Source organism: Pongo pygmaeus, chromosome 7 (assembly GCF_028885625.2).
Source record: "Pongo pygmaeus isolate AG05252 chromosome 7, NHGRI_mPonPyg2-v2.0_pri, whole genome shotgun sequence".
NCBI classification, from domain to species: Eukaryota; Metazoa; Chordata; class Mammalia; order Primates; family Hominidae; genus Pongo; species Pongo pygmaeus.
In genome coordinates this window covers 136,567,043-136,592,818 of record NC_072380.2, presented here as the reverse complement: position 1 = coordinate 136,592,818, position 25,776 = coordinate 136,567,043, and the positions used below count along the sequence as shown (strand labels likewise).

The window sequence follows — 25,776 nt, the reverse complement described above, 5'->3', positions numbered from 1 at the left end:
CTCCCGAGTAGCTGAGATGACAGGTGCCTGCCACCACACTTGGCTAATTTTTATATCTTTAGTAAACATGAGTTTTCACCATGTTGGCCATGCTGGTGTTGAACTCGTGACCTGCCTGCCTCGAGCTCCCAAAGTGCTGGGAATACAGGCATGAGCCACCACACCCGGCAGAGAATTTCTTTTCTAAAAAAGAGTAAGGTTCAGTTACCAAGCCCAGTACCTGCAGAAAGCAACATTTCTCAACAGGCTGAGCATGAAGCCTTAATGCCCTAAGATATCCTCTACATAGAACGAATGACCTTTTCCATGCATTGAGAACGGTACTAATGTGCACCATCGTTAGAAAAACTGAGAAATAGTCATGCCAATCATTTCCATGTTCTGCAATTCAGATGAGGAGCTCAGCTAAGAAATGCTGGTAGCAAAAATGAAATTTCATAAGTAATTGCAGGTTTGGTCTTAAGGGGAGGCATTCATCAAATTTAACTTTGGAGACCCAGCAATTATTCTAAGCAATTAAATCTCCAACTAGGGTCAGGAACAGTCTATAACATTAAACCCACCTTAAAGGTTAGGATTGCACAGGACCATTTTCATAGAGAATAGGTTTAGATTTGCCATTTAACTTACATCATGACACACTGACTATTCATGGGGAAAAAGTTTAGCCCAGCCCAGACTACTAAGCAACAAATGTTTATGGGTAAATGAATACAAAGCTTAGCGTTCAAGAGAAGATCATATAGGGACAGGGCAATGGAAAAAAAATCAACAGACACAGATTCAAGTCTTACATTCCTGGCTCTTCCATTTACTAATAATATGGGCTTTGATGACTAAAACACAAGCAGAAGATTTAGCTAATACAAACTCCAATTTCTTTATCTACAATCGGAGTTACACTTCACTGGTCACTAGTACTCTCTAACGTTCTCAAATTCTGTGATAGGCAGGAAAGGACAATGTATTTCAAGATAGCTTTAACAGAATATTTCAAATCATCTAATGCATTATCTCCATAAATCACTAAAAAATCCCAGAAATTCCAGGAGTTTTATATCCAAAGACAACTTCAAGACTGTGCCACTCACCACTGCTTTATCATATGATTTAGTATTTATTAACCAAAAATGGTTATCCATCAACAAATGCCTACCAGTAAGTGCTTCAGACTCTTGGCATTTGGCAATTTAATATTCTCAGTTTTAACTATGTATGAATGATCTCAAAAAGAGCCCCGGTATGTAACAATTTGTAATTTTTCAGATAAGGCATATTAAGGCTGCAGTAGTGAATCACTTGATACCAAGTGAGTCTAGCCTCACTCAAGTAAACTACCCAGCAAGTTTGTTCTCACCTATGTGACAGCTTGTTAAGCAACAGCTGAATCCTCCCTCAATTTTTAAAATTGAGCTGAAGAGAAAGCCAGATGCTAGTGAGAGAATAAATGAAAATGGAGATGATTAAGAAACTGCTGTTCTTGGCCAGGAAAATAGTTTTTAGGTAAATGAAACTAATCAAAATTAAACGTTATAGTGGTATTGAGGACCCATGAAGCCCCAAGACACAACTCTTGTGAATGTCTAAGAACTTGAGCCAAGTGCTCATGCAGTGGTGCCCAAGCCTACCTGAGCACTGGAATCATCTTTTAAAAAACACACATTCCTGAGTGCCATGCCACACCTCAAAACCTACTGAATCCAAATCCCCATCTGGGTAGAAATTCTGACACCATCAATTCAACTAAAGTTTGGGAACCCCCAACTATCACAAAACTGAGAGTTCCCAGTAGGGCAACAGCTCCATTAAAGTTCATCAATACCTTAAAATTGCCGCCACTTCTTCTACGCTTTAAAAAGAATTACCTATTTCCTTTTTAAAAGTAAAATCTTTTGGTAAGTATTGCAGTAGCATTTGAACAGAAGGCTCCTCTTTATTCTTTTCATTATGATGGAATCTTTAATTCTTGAAATTTTATGCTTCCTACATTAACTAAAATTTTGCCCTTGTTCACCCCTCAGAGCTGATGCCTGTTCTAAATTCCATCCAGCTACTTAAATAAATTAACACTCTAACACTTTTGTAGGTATTGAACAGATTTAAATACTACAAATGTTAGTGGCACGTGAGAAAAGTAAAATAAGGTTAAGAAACAATTAACAAGCAAGAAATTCACAAAACAGGCCTCTAGTTATAAATTCAACATGCTATCTACACAAAATATGTAAGTGATGATTATATAAGTGAGCATTATCTGTTTAATTTCTTAGAAAAAAGTTTCATATGATTACGTCTTCAAAATTAAATATATTTATCATACCATAATTGGGTTGGTCTGGCTGTGCAGTTTGTGCAACTAGATCTTTGTTATGACGCAGAAACAGTATTGTGTTTCTCAGAGTAAGTGCATGATCAAAATATCTCTGTGCTTCTCCTTCACCAGTGCTCTGAACCTAAACCAAGAGAAAATAGATTTTTGCAACAAAAATACCACTTTTATGCCATTCACTCTAATAATCATATAATAGAGATATAAGACATTATTCAAAAGTAGTAAATCAAAAATTTGCCCAGGCAATACTGAAACAAGTTATTAACCTCAGTCTTGGTTGAGTTCCCAATTTTACTACATCTATGAAGACAGAAATTACTTCAACTAAGACTAACAATTTTAGCAACTGAATAATGCTAAGTTGTAGCATTATATGTTACGTGTTCCATATGATTCAAATAGAGTGCTTAAACAACTCTAAAACCCGTATTCTGCTCCATCTAGGAAAGTACTTCAATCCAAGGTCACCAGTTTTACCTATAATTCTCATCACTTTGTTCACAATTCTGTATTATCAGTTACAAGAGACACTGGAGACTGTGATTCAACATAGCTGTTCACCATTGCTGAACACACAGCTTAAATTCACTCAACAAAGATTTACTTAGTGCCTCCTATGGACTATGACCTCTCTAGGAGATAAGGATAGAGTAATGGACAAAACCCCTGCCTTCACTGGCCTTATAGTTCAATGCATGCTCTTCTGAATAAGTCACCTTTTAATAAGTAGAGACACATATATCCCAGAAACAACACAGAAAATGGAATGATAGGTCTACCAACAGGAAAATAACTAAATCAGATTTGCTTAAGTTTAAAAAATCAATCTTAATCAAGATCAAACTACTTAAAAAATAGCTAAGAATCCACTTTAAAAACTAAGCCTCAGACTGAAAGGCTTTCCCAAGAATTACTTTGTGATGAAAAAGAACATAGATTTATGAGTGAATAAAAGAGCAGAAGTCATCTTGCATTTGCTACATTTGATAAAAGACTAGCTGAGGTGAAAAAAAGATAAAAATCAGGAAACCAGAACTTGAAATGTGCAGTAACATGGTAAGAAATTTATTAGTAAAAGATAATATACAATAAGAAATGGGGTTAACAAATAAAGAAGCATGAAGAAATAAATGGCAGTATAAAGGTAAAAGTAAAAGAGACCAATTAATAGCAAAGAATTATCTCACACATATTTCTGCACTAATAAAAGTAAAAATCCTATGGAGTAGGAGCAGTGAAAAATGTTAGTCTTTTTTTTTTAAGATATAAAGGAGTTACAGAATCACCACAAATTCTCTAAACAGCACATTTAATATACAAAGTTCATCATAAAGCACAAAAGGCACCAAAAGTATTAGTCAAGGAACAGATTAGGCACACAAACTATTTGAATACAAAGAGGACAGAATAAAATATCCGAAGAATGAAAAACACCAATAAAGGGCAATCAGATTTATTTAGAGCTAAGGAAAACTAGGGCTGTACTCACGGGGAAAAAGGTGGTTAAGAGCAAATATGGCTGAAGTCTTCAAGATGCTAAAAGGGATAGTGAGAGCGGACATAAATATGATACCCAGGGACATTGTTCCAGATTCAAGGTAAATGGAACAAAAACTTCAAATCAAACTGCTTAAGAGGTGATCTTAGAGAGTCATACCAGAAAAAAAATTGAAAGGCTATTTTAGAAAAAATTCAACTTAAAAAATTACAGACTAAAATTTCTATACCCCATTTCTTCATTATCTCAAATTATGTTAAGAATTAGATGAGGTAGACATATCACTTTAAAAATCACAAAATCAATTCACCCACTCAATATGTTTAAGTCTAAATGACTGTCAGAGTACTAAGTTGGGAAATGAGGTAGGAACGAGCAAGAATACACCAAAAGCCCATCCAAATCAACAGACTGTATAACCGGCATTCTATCAAGCAAGGAAAGATTCCAAATGTCCTAACATCCCCTAACATGCAATCTGCATTTACCTTTTCTAGTTCTATAAGAAAGCTGTCCAGAGACTCATCTGAGAGTTTGCCTACTTCAAACATTGTGACTGCATGACTTTTCAAGTTCTGAAAAAAAGAAACAAAATATTAAAGTTCTACTTCTCCCTTTTTATGCTAAGCATAATATCTAATATTTATATTATCCTTTCAAATATATTTAAACTTAAGGATCGGGGGGTGAGGGGCTAATTCTTCCAATTACAAAAGGACCTTCCCTGAAAGTTATTATACTCTCTAAGTCAGTTGTGCTTCGGGAATAAATGTAGTACTTTAAAAAAGATATAAAAGCATTAAATTATTTTATATCTAGTATTTATTTTAAACACCTTCATATTTAAACAAGAATTGGGCTTACTGGTGAAAGATTTCCCATCATTAAGAAGGCAGTAAGAGTGGAGTCAAACAGGAATGCGATGCGCTTCGTGTGTCCTGTAGACAGACTCAGGCTGCTTACACTGGCTGTGTCAGCTGAAAAACACCATAATTTAAAACCAAGTAAATGGAAATTATTCTTTGCTTACCATTTGGAGTGAAAGTATTTCATTTCAGCTTTATTTGATAACCAGAAAGTATATAATTTTAAAAAGGCACTATTATAGTCATAAGAAGTTCCAGCCATACCTATTTTGAAGCACAAAGAATATTAAAAAGCATTTAACTCTAGGCCTTGTCCACTATGCTGTGTTTCCCTTTGGGCTTAGCCTCACTATTCTCTTGGGCTGAAATGGCTTTCCTTCCCTGACCAGCTGGTAGGCTCTTCTTCATTCTTAGCTCAAATAACATCTTCTCTGTGAAGGCTTCCCAAACCTCTCTAGCCAATTAAGGGTCTCTTCCTCTTTGCACCCTACAAGCATTATAATTGGTGCCCATGTTGTTGTAATTTGTTTGGTCACATTCCCTTCTCTCTCCTTAGACTTAATTCTTAGAAGAAAGGTACCATATTCTTGTCAATTGTATACACCTAGGACTTAGCACAGTGCCCAAAACATAGTGAAACACTCAAAGACTGCGTATTGAATAAAATCTAAAATAAAATTAGAAGGTAACCGTAAGAGTGTATATTTGGACATGTGCCGTACCTACAGACAGACTCTATGTTAAACTGAGTTACTGCTAACCTGGATCTTCTTGACTATTGGTATCAGTGTCAGTTGCCGACGAAGCTTCTTGTACAGGACTCCTACTTTCCCCTCCATCCCATGACAAGAGCATCTTCTGTGGATCTAAGGTACTCCTATTAATGAAGAATGCATTTGCTTTTTAAAAATCATATAAATGACCTTATATTAAAATATCTACTGAAATTAAGACTTAAATTATGAACAATCCATCAAAATCCAGTCTTACATTCAAGCCCAAAATTAAGATGCAGCCCAAAAATGCTCTGCCTACATACAACAAGGGTTCTTAACTAAGATCCACAGATAGGCTTCAGGAAATTCAAGAACCCTTCAAGATTTTATGTAAAATATTTATTTGCTTTTTTTCTGGGAAAAGGTTTCTTAGTTTTCATAATATTCCAAAAAAGATCTGTAACACACACACAAGATTAAAAATCACTAATATAAAGGGCTCACCTCAACTGACAGGTTGAATAAATAAAATTTCTGGGCCAGGTGCAGTGGCTCACACCTGCAATCCCAACACTTTGGGAGGCCAAGGCGGGTGGATCAGTTGGGGCCAGGAGTTCGAGACCAGCCTGGCTAACATGGTGAAACCCCACCTCTAACAGAAACACAAAAAATTAGCTGCGCATGGTAGTGCACACCTATAGTCCCCACTACTCAGGAGGCTGAGGCATGAAAATCGCTTGAAACGGGGAGGTGGAGGTTGCAGTGAGCCGAGATCGCACCACCGCACTCCAGCCTGGACAACAGAGAGAGACTTTGTCTCAATAAATAAATAAATAAATAAATAAACGTAAAATTAAATGTCTTTTCAAAAGGAAACTCTAATATCTCATACTGAATAAATTTAAGTTACTTTAATCTGTTTACAGATGGAACATTCTTCCATGATGAATGAAGTTGATCCAAATTAATTACTTGTCCCTTCTTATGGGCAAAGCCCAATCGGCAATACATTGAAACAGCATTCTGAAAGGAATATAAAGGAAACTAATTAGCATTTAAAATAAACTAGACATCAGAATATTTGTAGAGAAAAAATAGTGTAATAGACTAACAGCGATTCTCAAACATTTTCATCCCATAACCAGCAACTATTTTCAGTAGACCTGCTCCTCCCTTAAGGTCTTCATAAATGTATAGGAGGGAATGTTTCCAACTCTCTGGCCTTGCCCTCCCTACATCTACCCTAACGAAGCAGGAGTTGTTGCTTTAACGGACCTCACTACAAGATACTGCTTGGGCTGCTTCTTGCATGAGTGCTCTCTTTTCAGTCCATGTATCTGAATCCCAATTCAGGGCCCCTTATCCTGCTCTTTCCTGTCTTTGCAAGTGCGCCTTTACTGTGCACGCTCTCTCAGACAGCTAACAACAATCTCAATGTCTTCGTTTCTCAGTAGCTTATCAAGATAAAAATCTACTAGTAAAATCCACTCAGTTATCACATCACAAGTAAATGAGTATAAAAATAACATACCTTAACCAGGGATAAGTCAATCTCAAGGACATTTGCAAGCTAGAAGATAAAATTAAAATTTATTTTTTCATTCTTAGAATTAACAGCACATTACACAGTTGTAATAGACCAATATAATCATAATCAGCAAAATTTTAAGTTATGAATAATTAGAAGACTGAATAAATTTTGAATTTAGAACTTCCTTCTTTCCCTATCTCTAAGATCCTTATAGTACAAATCCAGGGAGTGACCACAACAATTTAAGATTCCTTACTCTTTAATTTTGTCTCATTTAAAATAAAATTCCTGGATAGATCAATATAGTCTACAATATTTTAGTATAAAAAGTCATATAAAAAGTTAACCAAATTATAAATGGGCTTAATTTTAATATACTTAACTTAAATTTTAATATACATTTATAAGAATTAACGTTAAGAATAATGACATTTAAGTGTAATAATGGTATGATCTCCCCATATGGAGATTTTAAAAACATATTACCATATTAAATAACTTCACTTACTTTACACAAACTTATAATCTTGAGATTATATTTTCATGAGACGTTGTCAAACTTACCTCTGCAACATTTGTGTGCTCATCTATTGAAACAAATATCTTATACAGTAGAGTTTCAAAATAATCACCTTGCACTCGATTCATTACAAAACCTTCAAGAGGTGGAACTAAAACAAACAAAAGAGATTTTTCTCAGTGACACAATTTTATAAAACAAGAAAGTATAATTTACATATCTAATTAAAAAAAGAAACCTCTAACTTAGGGACTGAATGCAGCTTTTGATTTATTTATCCACTCAATAGCAAGTTTTCTGAAACTCTACAACAATACCCACACAGAGAAGACTCTGAAGGTAGACACGAAATCCACAGAGTTCATTTAATTCACCATGGAACTCTCAGAGTTACTGAGACAGGTAACTCAGAAATGCTGGATGACATGGACTTGGTAGAAGGGCGAGGGAACAGGGGCTGCTTCAGAATGGGGGAGCCTGCAAAGGGTTTCTGATACATGTGTTTTTGATGCCTCATAGGCAGCAGGGGTGAGTGGGCCAAAGCTGAAAAACAAATGACTGCGAAAGAGTTGCTATGCTACACGACAACCAGGTGGATGCAAAGTATTGGCTCTGTCTCCCCATCATCCCTACTCCATCCTAAAAAGGGAAATTCATCTGCATGACCATCATGTTTACCAGGAGTCACTGGGCTAACTCGTTCTTTGGGGCTTTCTTTTCTGGTATCCTCCCCAGTGGGCCTCAGTGGCAACAGGGTCAAGATCCCCTTTAGCACAGTGGGCAGCCCAACCATCACTCTCCACCTGAATGTTCATTCATACTCACTTCCATCTCTTTGGTCCAAATGTTCTAATCTGATTTACCAAAGTGCTCTGCCCAGCCAATAAAAAGCAAGCTCTATGCTTTCCTTTGCCATTCTCCCCTGTGGGTACATTTATCCCGAAAATATCCTGAGGAGGAGGAATGCCTAGGCCATAGTAGCATTTGGGTATCCTTATGTCCCCTGGCCCTAATATCATCTAATTGTACCCGAAAATTTAAATTATTCCTAACAGTGAAAAATAAGACAAAATTCAAATGGTCAAAATTAAGACACTGAAAAACTACAATGTACATACATCTGAGGATAGGTTATTCACTTTACAGATCTGGCTCATGTCATTTTCTAATTCAGTACTACCTGTATTCTAGTCATCTAGGTACTTTTAATGATCAATGGTTTCTTTTTAGAAATATTTTAGAAATCCCATCTATGACAACATTATTTCCCTACACTATCAGCTATGTAAATAATAATAGCATTTATTGAATGCTTACTAAGTGCTAGGCTATTACCAAGTACTTTATATATACATTTTCATTTAATCCTCCTAACTCCATGAGTTGTACGGTAGTATAATTACCCCTATTTTTAAATGTATCTATTTATTTATTTATTTATTTATTGACACAGGGTCTCACTCTGTCACCTAGGCTGGAGTGCAGTGTGGGGATCGTGGCTTACTGCAGCTTTGACCTCCCAGGCTCAAGCAATCCTCTTGCCCCAGTCCCCCAAGTAGCTGGGACTAACTACAGCCACATGCCAACACACATGACTAATTGTTTTTATTTTTGTAGAGAAGGGGTCCCTTTATATTGCCCAGGCTGGTCTCGAACTCCAGGGCTCAAGCGATCCTCATGCCTTGGCTTCCCAAAGTACTGGGATTACAGGTGTGAGCCACTGTGCTTGGCCAGTTACCCCCTATTTTGAGAGATAAAGAAACCAAGGCACTATGAGATTAGAAATTTTCCTAGGCCAAAATTTATATCTAAGCAAAAAGAGTAAGGTGACTCTACATGAAGAAATTTGAAACAGTGCTAACATTTGTCCAAATGCTATTGGTTATTCAAAGAGAAGAAAAATAAGTTGAACCCTTATTCCACATCAAATATGAAAATAAGTTCCAAACAAACTGCAAATTTAAACATATACAACAAAAGTTCTCAAGAATTTTTAGACTATTTCTATATTCTACAGGTATTCCATTCAAGCATAACAGAAATCAGGAAGTTATAAAAGACACACAAAATACAGTTAGAAAATTTGATGAATAATGGAATAAATTTATTTAATAACAGAGCCTTTCATGATTACTCCCTTAAAAGTATTTCTGATCTCCATTTATATTTATATCACCAACCATAGTGCTTGTTTGTTTTGTTGTTGAAACGTATCTGAAATGCCTCTTCTGAAATCACCTCCAGGTATTATTTGTACTAAATTTGATGCCTTCCACGTTGTCAAACTGCTTTTATGTGTTTATTCTAATTTGGGGAACAGTCAAAGAGGTAACATGGTGACAAGGGTAAGTTGAGCAATTATCATCCCATGGGTCTGTCTGTACCACCAAATACCAGCAGCTACTAAGTGAAGTATGGTAGGACACATCAGTGTAATGGGGCAGCCATCCATCTGGCCCTTCTCTGACTGCTTTTTTCAAATGAATTTAGTTTAGCCATAAGTAATATTAAAAGTTACTCTAATGTGAGTCAATGTTCAAACTGACAGTCAAACTGGACTGAAATGAACTAGTCAAAGACTAATCTTTTTATTAATAGGTGGATCTCATATGAATCAACGTCAGCTTATCTGATGACAGTAGGCACTAGAGTAATATTTTCATATTTTCCAACTGTGACAGGAAACCACGGCCACCTCTGTCTTCAGAAATCATTTCCTTGTCAAATCTTTCTCATTTTAAAACTAGTATTTTGTTACGGCATCAGCTATACAAACCCAAATTAGTATTTCCTGTACTTTTTAAGGTATCTTTCCAAGCTTAAAATAGGATGCAGGCCGGGCACGGTGGCTCACGCCTGTAATCCCAGCATTTTGGGAGGCCGAGGCAGGCAGATCGCTTGAGGTCAGGAGTTCAAGACTGGCCTGGCCAAAATGGTGAAACCCTGTCTCTGTGGGTTTTACCTGTAGAATAAATTAGCCAGGCGCAGGGGTGGGTGCCTATAATCCCAGCTATTCGGGAGACTGAGGCAGGAGAATCGCTTGAACCCAGGAGGCAGAGGTTGCAGTGAGCCAAAATCATGCCACTGCACTCCAGCCTGGGCGATAGAGCTAGATTCCGTCTCAAAAAAAAAAAAAAGAAAAAAGAAAAGAAAATAATTCACATATGCACAAGGTTTAAAATGTTATTAAAGAATCACAAACATATGCCAACCCAAAGGTCTGGACACGCTACGGCATGATATCTTGTCAAGATTCAACACTAATATAAAGAAGTATTTCTGTAATAAGCCATATCACCACTAATTTGTTAATATTAGGGTCATTCTCTGAAATTTTTTGACACTTTATATTTGATTACACAAATATTCAATATCTAAGTATAATAAAACACAAGAACAATAGTTAAAAGATATGCCACAAGACATACTTGTAACATATAACCTGAATATAGTAAGTGCTTCTATAAATTGGTAAGAAATCAAACCTATAGAAAAAAAAGCATCACTCTGTGTTCAAGGATATTGAACATATCAGCATTGTAGCGGCAAAAAAACTGGAAATAATCCAAATTACCAGAAATACAAAATGGTTTAATAAATTGATACATCCATAAAATGTATGATAAATATACAAGGCTCTTAATACTGGTTTAACTTGGAGAAGTAGGTAAAGGAAGAAGGGAAAAGGAAATAGACAAAAAGACTACAGTAACATGAAAAAATAATGCACTAGTATGTTAAGTGAAAATGAGAACATACAATTCTATGAGATTACTGAACACATGTAAAAACAGCTACACACTGAACAAGGATCAAAAGGTAACAAAAATTTATAAAAATACTGATTTGATTTGGGATTGTTAGAAATTTACCTTGAGTTTCTATTAGTTTAGTATAGTGTGTACACCAAATACAAAAATCAGAATAAAGAGTTTAAGAAAAACCAACCTACTATGTTAAAATGTAATAAAGAAGAAATATTTTTCTTGAAATATCCTAACATCTAAGATCCTAGAACAGATGATATGCAGTGCTTGGCACCTGATATCCATTCAAAAAACAGTGAAAAATGTTAGCATGGACTTACCTGCTATACAACTGTCATCAGATATTGGTACATCCAGATAAATAAATCCTTTGTTATATAAACCTAAAGAAACAAAAGTACCTTGTTTTAGATGGAACACTACAGAACAGTGATTTTTTTAAAAAAACTAATTCCTGGCTTTCTGTAAAGATTCTTACAAATGAATGCTATGTGACGAAAGAAAAAGTAAAATAGAAGAAAAAAAGAATTAAAGTTTTTAAATCTCGGTTTCCTGCATATGCTCAGAAGTACAAAATTTTTCTTATTCAGCTGCATAAACTTCTAGTGTATGTGACTAATTATAGCCACACTGGAAAACAAAAGACTAAGGTCACATTTCAAACAATAACATGCCTTAGAAACTAGTACTATTTGTACCTACTTGATAAGTAATTGTTAGTAATTACTGATGGTTTAAAACAAGTTTTTATGTTGACAAAAGACCATTTCTACTAACCACTTACTATGTACTACATTGTAATCTAGTGATCCGGAGAGTTGAGGGCCTGAATCGATGATCTTATCAACAGCGCATTTCTCAGGCAAAGTGCATATCTAAGAAAAGCAAAATATTTTTAATTAAGTTCTGTCCAAATTAACTAATTCACAAGTCTCCTGAAATTTATTTATGTTGAAACCAGTGATTACATGTCATTAGCTCAATGAACTACCTATTTATCACTCTATAATTCAAACAAAAAACTGTGCACATAGCCATCAATTAAGGTGCCAAAATATGCAACATACCAACAGAATGTAGAGAACAAACTTACTGTAAGTACCAACATTTGCTGGTTAGTAATATTTGTTCCTTGTCATTGAATTGGAATTAGATCCATCTGCCAATTCAGAATCTCTCTAGCCAGAAGTTTAGTCAAACTCCACATGAATATTGTCAGTAACAGGGAAGTTCACTAGCTTATTATGATACAGTTTGAGAGCTCCATTAGGAGGTACTTTAGACTGAAGTAAAATTTCTAAGCCTTCCACTCATTGGATTTAGTACGTACCCTGGAGAAAATTAAATGCAGACTAAAAAGAAGCCCACATACTCATTTACATTGCTTCAGCTACCCATAAATACAACCTGGTCTCTAGGTGCCCTCATTACTCCACCCCTTTCCTCTAAACCCATATCCCTTCTAAGATGTGGTCTGACCACTGGGAATAACAACTCTCTTGATCTTGACACTATCGCCCCATAAAAGCACCTATCACTTCAGTACAACAGTTCTTTGCAGTGATGAAGAGTACAAGTTCCATGGCGAACTGCCAAAAAATCCTGGACCTTTACTACCACTAAGACTTGAGCTGTTACTTGATTGTTCTGTGCTCACTTTCCTCATCTGTGAAACGTGGGTGCAAATAATACATACCTCTGGGGTTGTTAAGAGAATTAAGTAAGACAATATAAAAAGCACTTGCAACAGAGCCTGGCACATCTAGCACACAGCAGGTATTCAAAAGTGTTAGCCAATATTATTGTCGTTGGTAGCTGTGGCATCATGTTACTTTACATGAAGCGTCTATCTAATTAACATCCCCAGATAACTGTACTTGAACCAAGTCAAGTCTCCCTCACCATTAGAGTATCTCAAAAACTCACCAATATTCTAGTCTATTAAGATCATTTTAAATTTTAAATTTAAGTTTCCTTTTCTTCAGGAAAACAAAATAACATTACTTTTTTAAAAATTATAAGCTATAATTAAAAATTGTAAAATAAACTAAAAAATAAAAATTCTATGTTTAACTTTTAAAGATTTCTACCTTGATGTCATCTTCTGTGATATATCCAGCCTGCACCACCCACCACGCCTCTATGGCAATTTCCACTGGCTTTATTGGTAGAAGATCACGGGCTGTTTTCCTTCTGAAGAATTTCTGCAATGGTACAAACACTTGAGAATTTGCAATCTAAAATTATCACTTTCTTCTTTCATCAATCATATCATAAGACTGTTTCTAATGGACTAAATAAGTTATCTTCTTAAAACCTTCATGTTTTAAAATCTTAGCAATTCTAGATATTAACATATTGTATGAAGAAAGTCATTCTTAAATTGTTTCAAAATAAATTGTTTCAAAACACTAATTGTTAAATCCAGATTTACTTCCAGAAACTCAAGTGAAACCCAAGCAGTGAAAAATGCATTTGAAAATGCAAACATTCATTTCACCCATTAAGTGAACTCTACAAGTAGAATGAGCAAATAAAAAGACTAAAAGAACAAAAATTTTTAAAAATAAATGTTTTATGCATTAAAAATTTTAAATACTCATTTAAGCTATAACCTAGAGAATACTGAGAAGTTCTTTTTGTACTGTTTCTGTGTTAAGTACATTTTATTTGGTCAAAGACATACAATTCATTATTTCTACCACTTAAAAAAACTAATCAAACTGTGTGATGAGGCCAAAACAATGAAAAAGAAAGTACTAACTTACTTTTGATGATCTACACTGATTCATAAGATCAATATACTGGTTTCTTCCTATGCCAAGAAGCCTTAGACCTGAAAAAAAAAAGTCTTTCCTTTAAAAACATTTACTATATCTTGAAATCTCAATACGCTCACAAGTGATTGTAGGAAAAGCCCGAGCTTATTTTCATCTTTCAATTACTAATCAAATATCAATATCAAATTAAAAGGACGTCTTCAACCAAAATATAAAAGAAAGCTAAACTTTGGGAGAGATGAATTCAAGAAGACACTTCTAACAAATAAAAGCATTTTAAAAAAGCAGAAGTCCTGCCAATTTTAGGAAGTCAAAATGTAATTCTCAGCGAAAGCTTCTTAAACAGAATTATGACACATTCAAAATATACGCTTTGCCAAAGTAAGCATAATAAAACAGCAGCAAGTTAAGTTATTAAAAACTGTATGTCACCCTGCAAAAATACTGTGCACAAGTTTTCCTCCCACATTCAATACACACACTGCCCAAGTATCAGAAAGAACTTCATTCTCTGGAAATATATAGATTAGTCCTATTTTTCTGATTCTACCACTCTCAAATATTCCTCTCTTAGACATTTAGAGTAAATCTTACACATGCGTCTGATATCATCTGATAAATTCCCACTAATAATGTTGCTTACTGTTCTCATTTTTCACATATTTCAGGTTAAAAACACACATTACAATATTAACAGATGACAGGATGCAAAAAGACACAACCTAAACATTACCTTCTTCAGCACAATTAAATACTTACAGTCAGCAGCAGTAAAATTGGGCAATGAATCATAACTTTTCTCACTGTTCATAATATCCTTTTAAAAAGAAAAAAATTTTAAATTTGAAATCTAAAATGTCCTTTAATAAAAATGTGTATAACTACAGTATTATTACAGCCAATAACAACGATTACTACAGGAAGCAGTAAGATCATAGTTTGGCTACCTAGAGCATACATGCCACCCTGTGGCACTTCCCACACATGTTGCCAACCTAGTAATTAAAGGGCAGATTTTCAGGTCTGGGTTTCTTCTGAGGCTCTCTACGAATCCCAGGCAGCTGCCCCATAACCTCTGCCCTGTGGAAGCTATGTAAGTAATGGCTCTATTAGAGCTCAGGGTTCCAGCCTCTCCACATTTCATACCTGATCCTAGATCCCCACCATGAGAGAAAGCCAAATAATGTGCCACAGCTCCATCAACATGCACTACCAATAAAGACTATAACCACTTAGTGGCCTTTGATCCCACAAGTCCCAATCTGTAGAAGAGTTAAACTTTGTATCCAGCCTTTTCTGCCCCAATCTGTTTCTCCAATAACAAACCCACTGCTTCCTGTGGGGATAAGGCCCATTTTCTACCAAGGAACTATACCCAATGATATAAGAACAGAAACCAGAATGCAGCAACCATGTGGATGTAACTGAAATGAAAGCTGGTAAGTGAAACAAAAACTCCACCTATTTTAGCTCCCAAATTTGTGGACTACACTAGAAAAATAAAGAGACAGCAGTAACTATTCTACTTCCTGATTAGCTGCCACCTTCATTATGCTACCTGGGCTATCGGGCCTCTCGCTGTCCTCTAGTATTTCCTCCAAAAGAGGAACACGGGATGCATGGGACTGCAGAAGTGCCCATGAAGGAGGGGCTTCTGGAGATAAGCCAAGGGAGCAAACAGCAAAGGACACATTGTAAGTGGGGCTAACCTCATGTTACCACAGGTCCCCAGCTCCTTTAGTTCTAGGCTCCTCTCTGCTCTTCAAGCAGCTAGTGAGCCCCAAACAGAAACACCCAAACATAATTAAGGAGCAAATGAATACTAAATAAATACTGCCAATCTTTCATAAAGCTCACTTGAAAATAGTACATAACTAGTACTAAAGTTATCCAATACAAGCCTAAAAGCTGTCTTTGGAAAAAGGCTAACAACTAAAAGTTAATAATTATAGAAAGAGATTAACAGCCAGGACTACTAACACATTTCTCTTTTCTGGCACCTGTATTATATAATGTTGGATCTATGTCATCATTCATTCTTTAGACAGTCAGTGAATAGCTAAACACATTAATTTTCTTTTCTTTTTTTTTTTTCTTTTGAGACAGTCTCGCTGTGTCACCCAGGCTGGAGTGCAGTGGCGCTATCTCGGCTCACTGCAACCTCCACCTCCCAGGTTCAAGCGATTCTCCCACCTCAGCCTCCTGAGTAGCTGGGATTACAGGTGCACACCACCATGGCTGGCTAACTTTTGTACTTTTAGTAGAGATGGGGTTTCACCATATTGGCCAGGATGGTCTTGATCTCCCGACCTCATGATCCACCCACCTTGGCCTCCCAAAGTGCTGGGATTACAGGCGTGAACCACTGCTCCTGGTCTAAATACATTAATTTTCTCAGAACATAATGTTCAATTCTGTTACCCACATTTTCAACCTTAATCATGTTTTAAAAAGCAATAAATTTTACACAGACTCTGCCAACATAAACGACTCATCAGTGCTACAACAGCACAAAGGGTCAATAGCACCTTCAAGACCAGAAGAGAAATAGACAGCTTCCCAATGTAAAAACATCAATGAGGATAAGTTCTTGCACAGTGTGGCTCAAACAGTTAACATGCCACCAATAGCCCTTTTTACACTATAAGTTCTGAAAAAGTGTCCACTGTAGACGACAGCTGAAGAGCTGGTGAACATCTGCAAAAAGTCCCAGACATGTAGTCCCATCCCATTCCCAACGGCTCACCCACACTGTAAACTCACCTCCATAATCCCAGTATAATATGAAAATGGTGTTATCCTCAAGCCCTTCACCATAATATCCGATAGATGGTAAGGGTACAGCATGAGATGATCTCGGCTGTACTTTAGCAGTTCTTCATAGTACCTGCGTTCATCTTTCTTGACATGTTTAACTGCACAAAAGAGGGAAATTGTCCAGTTTTTTTCAGGTTTCTTATAGTTATATATTAACTATAAACACTTTACAAACCAACAATAATTTAAAAGAAAAGTATGTAAATTACAAGAGAACAAATAAAATATTCTAAGTTGGAACAAAGAAATAATTATATCACATGAAACAGATTTTAGAGTATAGAAGTAAAATGTATAATAGGACAGATTAGTAGAGAATAATTTTTGCCAAATGAGAAAACAAGCATGGAACTACCAGCATTGCCCCAAAAAGATACAAAACAGAGGTTTACTGAATTGTATTCTACTACTTTACAAGAGAGGCAAACTGAACGCTCGTTTTCAATGAAGTCAAGTCATTTTTAAAAATTATTTGCTGTTTTTTTAGTTTTTAAATGTAAAAAGCCCTCTGACTTTCATGGAAAATGTTCATGAAGAAAAACAATGTCAGAAATATTATGCTTAAAATAAGAGTAACAAACAGGAGCGAAAGACTACCAGGGCAACAGAATAGACTAACCAAAATAATCTGATAAATAAACAAATTTTTTTAGAAAGAAGAAAAAAAAATCATGGAATGAACTATGTTTAAAATGTGTCCCAATTATAATAGGAAGTTTTTCATATTATTTGGAAAATTTATGGAGACAACTCAAAGTCAAAAATTACTAAGAACTAATACACTTTTTCTTTTATGGCATGTTTTCTTACCTCAGGCAAAAAGAGGACATTTGAATTAAGATTATTTTATAGATAAAATTAGTCTATAAACAGTACTCTAAAAATAATAATTATCAGAATTAGAATGAAAAATCTACTTGCCAATACAAATTGTTGTTAGGTAGAATGGATCAGTGTAGAGTTTCTTAAAGTCTGTACATGGAATAATCTCAGTACTACAAAATATGTATTGAAAAGAAAGATTTACGAATGTGAAAGAGTAATGGTCAGTTCCACCCCGATATAAACATGCCTCTACTTACCTAAGTTATTTCTATATCGTAACTGATTGCGGATACTGTACAGGACAACCTGCTTTTCATATTCTCTCTGTGAATTTCCAAGACTCTAGGAGAAATTTCAAAAAGATTTTAAACAACTTCCAAACTGAACAATAGTACTATTTTTTCCCATAACACACTTTAAAACCACGACCTCCATTTTTATCCTGGCATCTCTAATTTGCAGAATTAAATAAAAAATATTTTCTTAAATGTTATTATACTAACTTTCCTGCTACAGTATTCAGTGCAAAAATTCAATGTATTTTCAGTCTGCCTTTCTAAAAGAGTTTACTAAAATTATCCAAAGTATTTAATATCAAATAAAAACCAGTAGGTGAGTGTAACTTCACTTTAGTTAACAAAGAACTAAATTCTGCTTATAAATATTTCCTTCCTGACTGCTATATTAAGTGGTTGGATAGATGGTTTCCTGCCCCTACATTTATTTAAATTTAAGAATGGCAACTAAGGACAGATACATCCCTCTTTGATAATTGTAGCTGAGGGTTATAATTATTAAAGATTAGGATTTCTGGAAAATTTACATTTAAATGTACGTAAGATTGTTTCTTAAAAATGCAATCTCCTCTGGCCTCATTAGAAAGCATTTAGACAATTTTAGAATTCGGATCCATTTTTAATAAGCTAAAGTCTTTCTAGTTATGCACTTAGTGTTTTGTTGCAGTGTTCCTGAAAGCAAACAACGTTTGCCTGATTATAGTTAACATTATATTCACTGTGAGACCATAAACTTAATTTAATATATGACTGCTATCCTCCTCCTAATTTCTAGGTATGGTCTTTCCAACACACTATAAAGTGAAATTAGACATCTTAGGAAAGTAATGACAGAAAGATCAGAGGATTTAGTTCATCGTATTTCTTACTCATAGGTAAGCCAAAACCAAAGACAGGTCCCTACATCTTTCACTTAAGGCAATCTTCACAATAAGACAGATGAAACTCACATCTAAGTAAACTGACCCATAACTGGACCCATTGGTAGGTAATATTTTAAGAAAAATGGAACATGATGTGTCCCATTTTAACTGTACAATTATGTGCAGTTGGCCCTTGGACAACATGGGTTTGAACTGCATAGGTCCACTTACACTGGGATTTTCTTCCTTCTCTGCCACCCTGAACAGCAAAACCAATACTTCCTGTATTTTCTCCTCTTCCTCCTCAGCCTACTTGATGTGAAGAGAAGGATGAAGACCTCCGTGATGAGCCATCTCCACTTAATGACTAGAAAATATTATGATTTCTTTTCTCTAGCTTACTGTAATACAGCATATATTAACAATATATATAACATACAAAATATGTGTTCATTAACTGTGTTATGACCGAGGCTTCCAGTCAACAATTATAGGCTATTAGTAGTTAACTTCTGGGGAAGTCAACAGTTACAGGCTATTAGTAGTTAACTTCTGGGAAGTCAAAAGTTATACATGGATTTTCAACTGCACAGGGGTGCAGCACCCCTAAACCCATGTTGTTCAAGGGTGAGCCTTCTTCTTGCATTGAGCTTAGTTTACCACAGGCTAAGCCAGAACCCACAGTAGAACCAGAATGTATGTGCTTATCTTATTTTCATCTGTCTTAACATTATAAGGGGTTAAGAGTAGCTCTCATTGTAGAGAAACTACTCTACCATCCTCTTTGTAGCATCAATGCCAGGGTCGTTGTACTGACAATATTTAGAGGATTCAAAATAGCACACTTTTAAAGGTTTTCTCTGCCTCCACTGCTAAATAAAAGTCTCTTTCTCAGGGAACACAAATACACACACATGCATACTCACACAAGCACACAATTTTGCTAAAATCTAACTTGAGGTTTTGCTCTTCTGTTTGAAAATAAGTCTCTTAATACACTACCTATGAAATTTGTAAGCTTTGGCTCTCAGCATTAAGTAATAACTGGTCCTGAACCTATCAATCAATACACGAGTGAACACAAATTTCTAAAACCCACATTAGAAGTTGACTTTATTCTTCACTAGCCAAGTATGTAATATAAATTGCTTTATTCTGAGATTCTTGGGCTCCCTGGGCTCCCCTCCTACTCCTACCCTACATCTCCCACCATTCAAATTTTAAAACACTGTTGCTACTAGAGAAGGTAACTTTTTAAAAAGAAGAAAAAAAAAGTCATTTTACCCCAAGACAACTCTAGCCCTGCAGAAATACTGACCAGGTCTGACAAATGAAGTTGGGCTGCATATAAAAGGAACTACATCAGATGAAACAGCGATGTAAGAATAAGACACTAGCTATAAAGCACCCGTCACAGATTATGCTAAAAGCACAAAGATTTTCTGAAATCTTTTCTCCCACAGACTCCAATCCCAGCATATACATCCGCAACTACACCCCTGTGCCCCATCAAAAAATTTTTTAAATTGACCCTTCTTGGATGATACAGAACCTTATCATAAGATTTCCCTTAAAATAAAAGGACTATTAATTATTTTGAATAAAGAATACAAGATATTGGTAAACTACAGAAAAATCCTGAAATAATGGCCCCATCCACAATTTTTAATATATTTTTAAAAAGTCTATCATGACCCATACCACATTTTTTTAAATGTCCTCTCATCCACATAAAAATGAATTAGCTTAAAATACATTTTTCAAAAATCTAAATCACCTGCCCCCAGCTTACAGAACTGGAAAATGAGTCATTTTCAAGGTAAACCCATCAAAACTTACTGGAAACGACATCGAAGTATCTAAAAATCCATAATGCCAAAAGACAAATTCTTTCCATACAAGGAATATTCCCCAAGTTTAAACTGACTGAGCTTTAGGTGCTCAGCCACAAATACTAAAAGCCAAGTATGTGAGAGGTGCTCATGGGACAAAAGCAAAGCCAGTATTGTAACCAGAAAATGCACCATAGTGCGGTAAGCTCTATGACGGGTGAGGAATACAATGCAAATGGTAAGATAGCCTAGGGGCAACCACCACAGATTTAGGTGGTCAGGGAAACCTCCCAGGAGCAGTATCAGAGTAAGAATCAAAATAAGCTATTAATACAAGCAATATAAAGGAGACAAGCAGTAATAAGGTTGGGTTTGCATTTCAGAAGCCTCACCCCCAGAGTAGCATGAAGAATGCAGAGAAAGTCCTATTCTAAGAGCAAGAGACCAGAGAGAAGGCTGATGTAGTAATCTCAGATGGAGCTCGGCCTAGGGAAACAGTGATTAGGCTAGAGAAAGTTCTTGGAAGTAAACTTGTACAGACGGGTTTTGCAACATCTACAAATGGCCAACCTTATCCTAAGCTAAAATAGCCACTGTTTCAAGTGATCTTCAGAACAAAAACATACTTAATTTCACATTTAGACCTAATTTTAACTGTCCCGCGATTATTTTTAAATAGTCACGACTATGTTTTAGAAACTCTTTTGCCAATACTAATTAAAGTCAAATATTCATGTTGGATATAATCTCATCACTCATCTTTCTTCCAGTATGCTACATTTATTCTGATAAAAAGAGTAAAGAAAAAATGGAAACAAAGAAAAGAACTATTTGTTCTTCTTGTGTCTTTGGATTTGCCACAAAACCCTGAAGTACAAAAGTGTCCTTTAAAGCCTTTATTCAAGATTAACAAAAATTCACTCCTTCAGGTTTAGAGCTTTGTTCTCCCAGTTCAAGATAAATGCCACACGGGCAGCCACTGACACCCAAGAATTCAAGTTCTTTAAATTTATCTTTCTCGGTTTTTGCTATATTAAAGTGAAAGCATTTTCTTGGCCACATGATGCATGACCAGAACCTTAACATTCACTTCCTGGCACTAAATCCCCAAGGGAGGAAGGGAGCAAAGTAAACTAAACTATAATAATCCTTATACTGGCTGGGCACTGTGGCTCACGCCTGTAATCCCAGCACTTTGGAAGGCCAAGGCAGGCGGATCATGAGGTCAAGATATCGAGACCAGCCTGGCCAACATGGTGAAACCCCATCTCCACTAAAAATACAAAAATTAGCTGGGCATGATGGCGCGCACCTGTAGTACCACCTACTCGGGAGGCTGAGGCAGGAGAACCGCTTGAACCTGAGAAGCAGAGTTTGCAGTGAGCAGAGATCACACCACTGCACTTCAGCCTGAGCAACAGGAGACTCTGTCTCAAAAAAATGAAAATAAAAATAAAAATAAATAAATAATCCTTATATACCATCACCGCCACCATTCCAAACTTCCCAAAAATGCCACTGCCGAGTGCCAACAGAAAACTGAATTTCACTCTCGACCAAGTATAATGGGAGGAAGTGAAGGTCAATCTATGACCAGGCCAGCAGCGCCTTATCTGTAGCCCATATCACTACTTTCGTAAGACTTAAAACTATCTGCTATGTTACGTATTTATTCATTTGTTTACGTCTATCTTTCTTTAGTAAAATGTAAGCTCCATGAAGGCAGTCTTTGTCTTGTTGACTGTTGCAAATTACCCACACCTAGAGCAACGCACAGCACCTAGTAGGTGGTCAATAAATATCTATTAAACAACTGAGTAAAACAGACTAAAAAAATCGAGCATTAACTTTCAAAAACCTCATGTCACTCTTGTTGAAACATCTCTGATAAACCATCTTGTCTGGAAGATAAAGTCCAACAAAACTAAGCACACAAGCACCTTCAAAATCTGGCCCTGACCACTTTTCCAGGCTCATCCGCTACCAGCCCTGCGCACTCAAAAAATTCAACTCCAAACATGTCAATCCAAACTCTGGTGAGACAGTCACTTGCTACTCATGAGACATGTTCTTTCACTCATCCAAGCTTTGTAAAATGACTTTCCCTCCCCCCTGGAAAAATCTTTATTCCCTCTTATTTAACTCTTATTCGTCCTCCAAAGCCCAATTTAAGTGCCTGACTTACAAATCCTTCCAACTCTCCCAGGATAATTTCTCCCTCCCTTTGCTCTCACATATACTACAATGCAGGTGTGTATGAGCTGCTATCAATCTGTATCGTATTCGTTTGTTTCCCATCCCTTTGCCACCATCCTGAAATTCTGGAGGTCAAGGACCGTGTTTAAAATCTCTATCGCAGGTGCCTGGCTGAATGTATGCTGCAGGCAAAGGCGCCAGTCGAGTTCTGTGGACAACATGCCATCCCATTTAGCAATCGCCCCGTCCTGGCCCTGTGGCCCCACAGCCGTCCCCCCCTCGCCCTGGGCTGAGGGTCTGTCTCCCCAAGACCACGGAGGGGTAAAGGAAGGAAGTCAGCTGGCAGCAGCCCGCTCGGGCCCCGCGAGCGAGGCGAGCAGGTGACCGCTGGGCGGGCCGAACCCGTCAGGGGCCCGGTCCCAGGTTCCGGCCGTACCTGTCTCACGTTGGCCGGCAACTTGTTCCAGGGGTAGTTGTGCCGGATGTGGAACTCCACGTCTATGTTCATGATGCCGCGGCCAGGGCCGGCGGCGGGGGCCGCGACCGCGACCCACACCACGCCTCCCGCCTGCCCGTCCGCAGCCTGTCAGCGGAGCGCCGCGGGAGGCCCCGCGCCTCACACTGCAGAAGGCCCAGGCTGCCCCACGGCCTAGGCTCCCGACAGTTCAGCGCGGCCCGGGCCAACCGAGTACAAGAGCAGCAGCGATAGGAGGCTGGGTCGCCTGAACAGCTCCAAGTTTCTTCCTAGTTTCGGCCCGCCGGAAATGGCTCTGGGCACACGTCACTTCCGCCCGCTGGCGCGCGGCCGGAGGGGCGGGGCACGGACTGGCCTCTAGCCACGCCCTCTACAGGCTGCGGGGCGGGGCGACGATGAGGTACCCGGAGGTATCCGGGTGAGCGTCCCCCGCCCGCGCGCTTCGTCTCCCCGTTTCAGTCTCTGAATGAACGGCGATAGTCCCTTGGGTCTGTGTTGCCGTTGCTGATGACCCAGTTTACTCAAATTGTAAAGCCGGAGGCACTGGGGTCGGTTTTCAGAGAAAAGCGACCTGGGAAGCGGGCCGGCAGTGGCTGGCTTTACATTGGAGTGCGGTGCGCTCGCGGGGGTTCTCCACAGGCCAGCCCGGAACCCGGGCCAGTGAGACGGGGCAGCGGGGTGGGGAGGATGGGTCCAGGGCCCTGGGGAAGGAAAGAATCTCTAAGTCAGATCTTGCACCGGGTTGAGCGAGAAGCATGGGCAGTGGGAGAGCAAAGGTCTGGTAAGCCCTCTTCCCTTCCGCGGTGTTCTGCACGTCGTTGGACTCCACTTCCCAAGAAGATCCAAATTCTTACAATGCAGGGATTCAGGGAGCTGAAATTTTAAACAGTGGTGCTGACAGGTCGAGGCAGCCTACAGGGCTGACAGAGAGAGAACAGACCCTTGCCAACTTTGTCATGCAGCCTGTCGGTTTCTGCTTTCTTCTGCTGCAAATGCCTCGGGAGTCACTTCTTAAAAGCAAAAATCCAGCATGTCTTAATTTCAGATTGAGTGATAAGGTCTTTGGGAATAATTTCTTCCAGAAGTTGTTACGCTGCCTTAGCAAACCCATGACCATTATTCCTGGCAACAACCAGAGACAAATTCAGTGTTATTGCAACTGTTTTTCAGTTTTTAACAATGGTTTTAAATAATGTTTTATTATACACTGGGAGATGTATACTTAGAGCTTTTTATAAGATACCTAGCTCACACCTCAACAGCTGGCAAGTCTGATGCTTAGCAGAAACCCCATTATGTCTGATGAAACAAAGGTGACAAGTACACACTGCCCTTGCTTAGATGTTTTGGTCTCCTATTATCCAACTATAATAGCCCAAAGATAAGTGCTTTGAATCTTATGTTTACAGACCCTCATCAGCATAGCTAAGGTTAACTGAACTCTAACCGTGAGACATTTATACAACAAATATTGATTACCTGCCCGCCACGTATTAAGGCCTTGACTTGGCAATAGATTGTTATTCCTCACAACCCTGATATTCCTACAACAGTAACCACTTACTATCCCAGTTTGATAGAGGAGGAGACTGAGGCTTGGCAGGGCTTCATGACGTGCTCGCAAGATCACACAGGTAGCACTGACAGAGCCAAACTGGAGCCCAAGGCTATCCTCACTCCAGAGCCATCCTTTCAGTTCCCCAACTCAGGCTGTCACTCACTGAACTCTTCTACCTCCTGTTCCAATTTAGACAATGTTCATTCAAAGTCTACAACATAAACATCCTCTAAAATAATGCTTTACAGTTCTAAGTGTGGAAGAACCCATATTCTTCCAAAGTCTAACTTAGATCTAATGCAATATAAGTAACAATGAAAATTAAAGTCAACTTAGTTTAAAAAATCCCTGTAAACTATTATTTTAGCTAATGATAGCAGTTCAGCAGGTGAATGCCTGATAAACTCACTATATTGAGTTCAGTTGACACATCAAAAACTATAAAAGTGAACACGGGATAAGTAGAGGTGAACCTACACCCATTAAATTAATAAGGCAAACAGACCTTTGAAAATGCGACCGTGTGACTAGAAAAGATTCTCACTCAGCAAGTAGCTGAGAAAAGCAGATACATGAAGGAGGAAATGGGAATGAGATAAAGCTATGTGGATGGGAAGAATTCAAATAACAAGCCCTTACGAGTAGGAACCAGTGATGGACTCTGGCTTAATACACAATCTTATTAAAGTACTGATCTGCCTCATTTCCCACCAAGGACCAGTCTTTGAGAAGATAGCAGTTCAAAGACGGTAAATTAACCCACAGGGCTCCATGACCCCCTCTGCTGGGAAGTTCAGGAACAGTAGTGCTTCTCCAAGCACCAGAAAGCTGAAAACAGTAGCTCACTGGACTGACTCCACGTGTAACACTCATTACAGCACCTCACCTTTTCGTTTAGCAATAA

The 25,776-nt window shown here is 37.7% G+C and overlaps 1 protein-coding gene across 1 annotated transcript in view; it reads right to left on the bottom strand.

Moving 5' to 3' along the window:
• The window catches only part of FAM91A1 (family with sequence similarity 91 member A1), a 48,119-nt gene extending 23,817 nt beyond the window's left edge, over nucleotides 1-24,302 (bottom strand). The window contains exons 1-15 of the mRNA XM_054498419.2: nucleotides 23,276-24,302; nucleotides 17,910-17,994; nucleotides 16,774-16,925; nucleotides 14,770-14,827; nucleotides 13,999-14,066; nucleotides 13,321-13,434; nucleotides 12,015-12,105; nucleotides 11,551-11,613; nucleotides 7,508-7,614; nucleotides 6,944-6,982; nucleotides 6,323-6,435; nucleotides 5,458-5,573; nucleotides 4,695-4,807; nucleotides 4,319-4,405; nucleotides 2,321-2,453 (exon numbers count right to left, since the gene is read on the bottom strand). Coding sequence (XP_054354394.1) covers nucleotides 2,321-2,453; nucleotides 4,319-4,405; nucleotides 4,695-4,807; nucleotides 5,458-5,573; nucleotides 6,323-6,435; nucleotides 6,944-6,982; nucleotides 7,508-7,614; nucleotides 11,551-11,613; nucleotides 12,015-12,105; nucleotides 13,321-13,434; nucleotides 13,999-14,066; nucleotides 14,770-14,827; nucleotides 16,774-16,925; nucleotides 17,910-17,994; nucleotides 23,276-23,347 — 1,411 coding nt within the window. The 5' untranslated portion in view covers nucleotides 23,348-24,302. The remainder of the gene's footprint in view (nucleotides 1-2,320; nucleotides 2,454-4,318; nucleotides 4,406-4,694; nucleotides 4,808-5,457; nucleotides 5,574-6,322; nucleotides 6,436-6,943; nucleotides 6,983-7,507; nucleotides 7,615-11,550; nucleotides 11,614-12,014; nucleotides 12,106-13,320; nucleotides 13,435-13,998; nucleotides 14,067-14,769; nucleotides 14,828-16,773; nucleotides 16,926-17,909; nucleotides 17,995-23,275) is intronic.
• Between the last annotated feature and the right edge of the window lie 1,474 nt (nucleotides 24,303-25,776).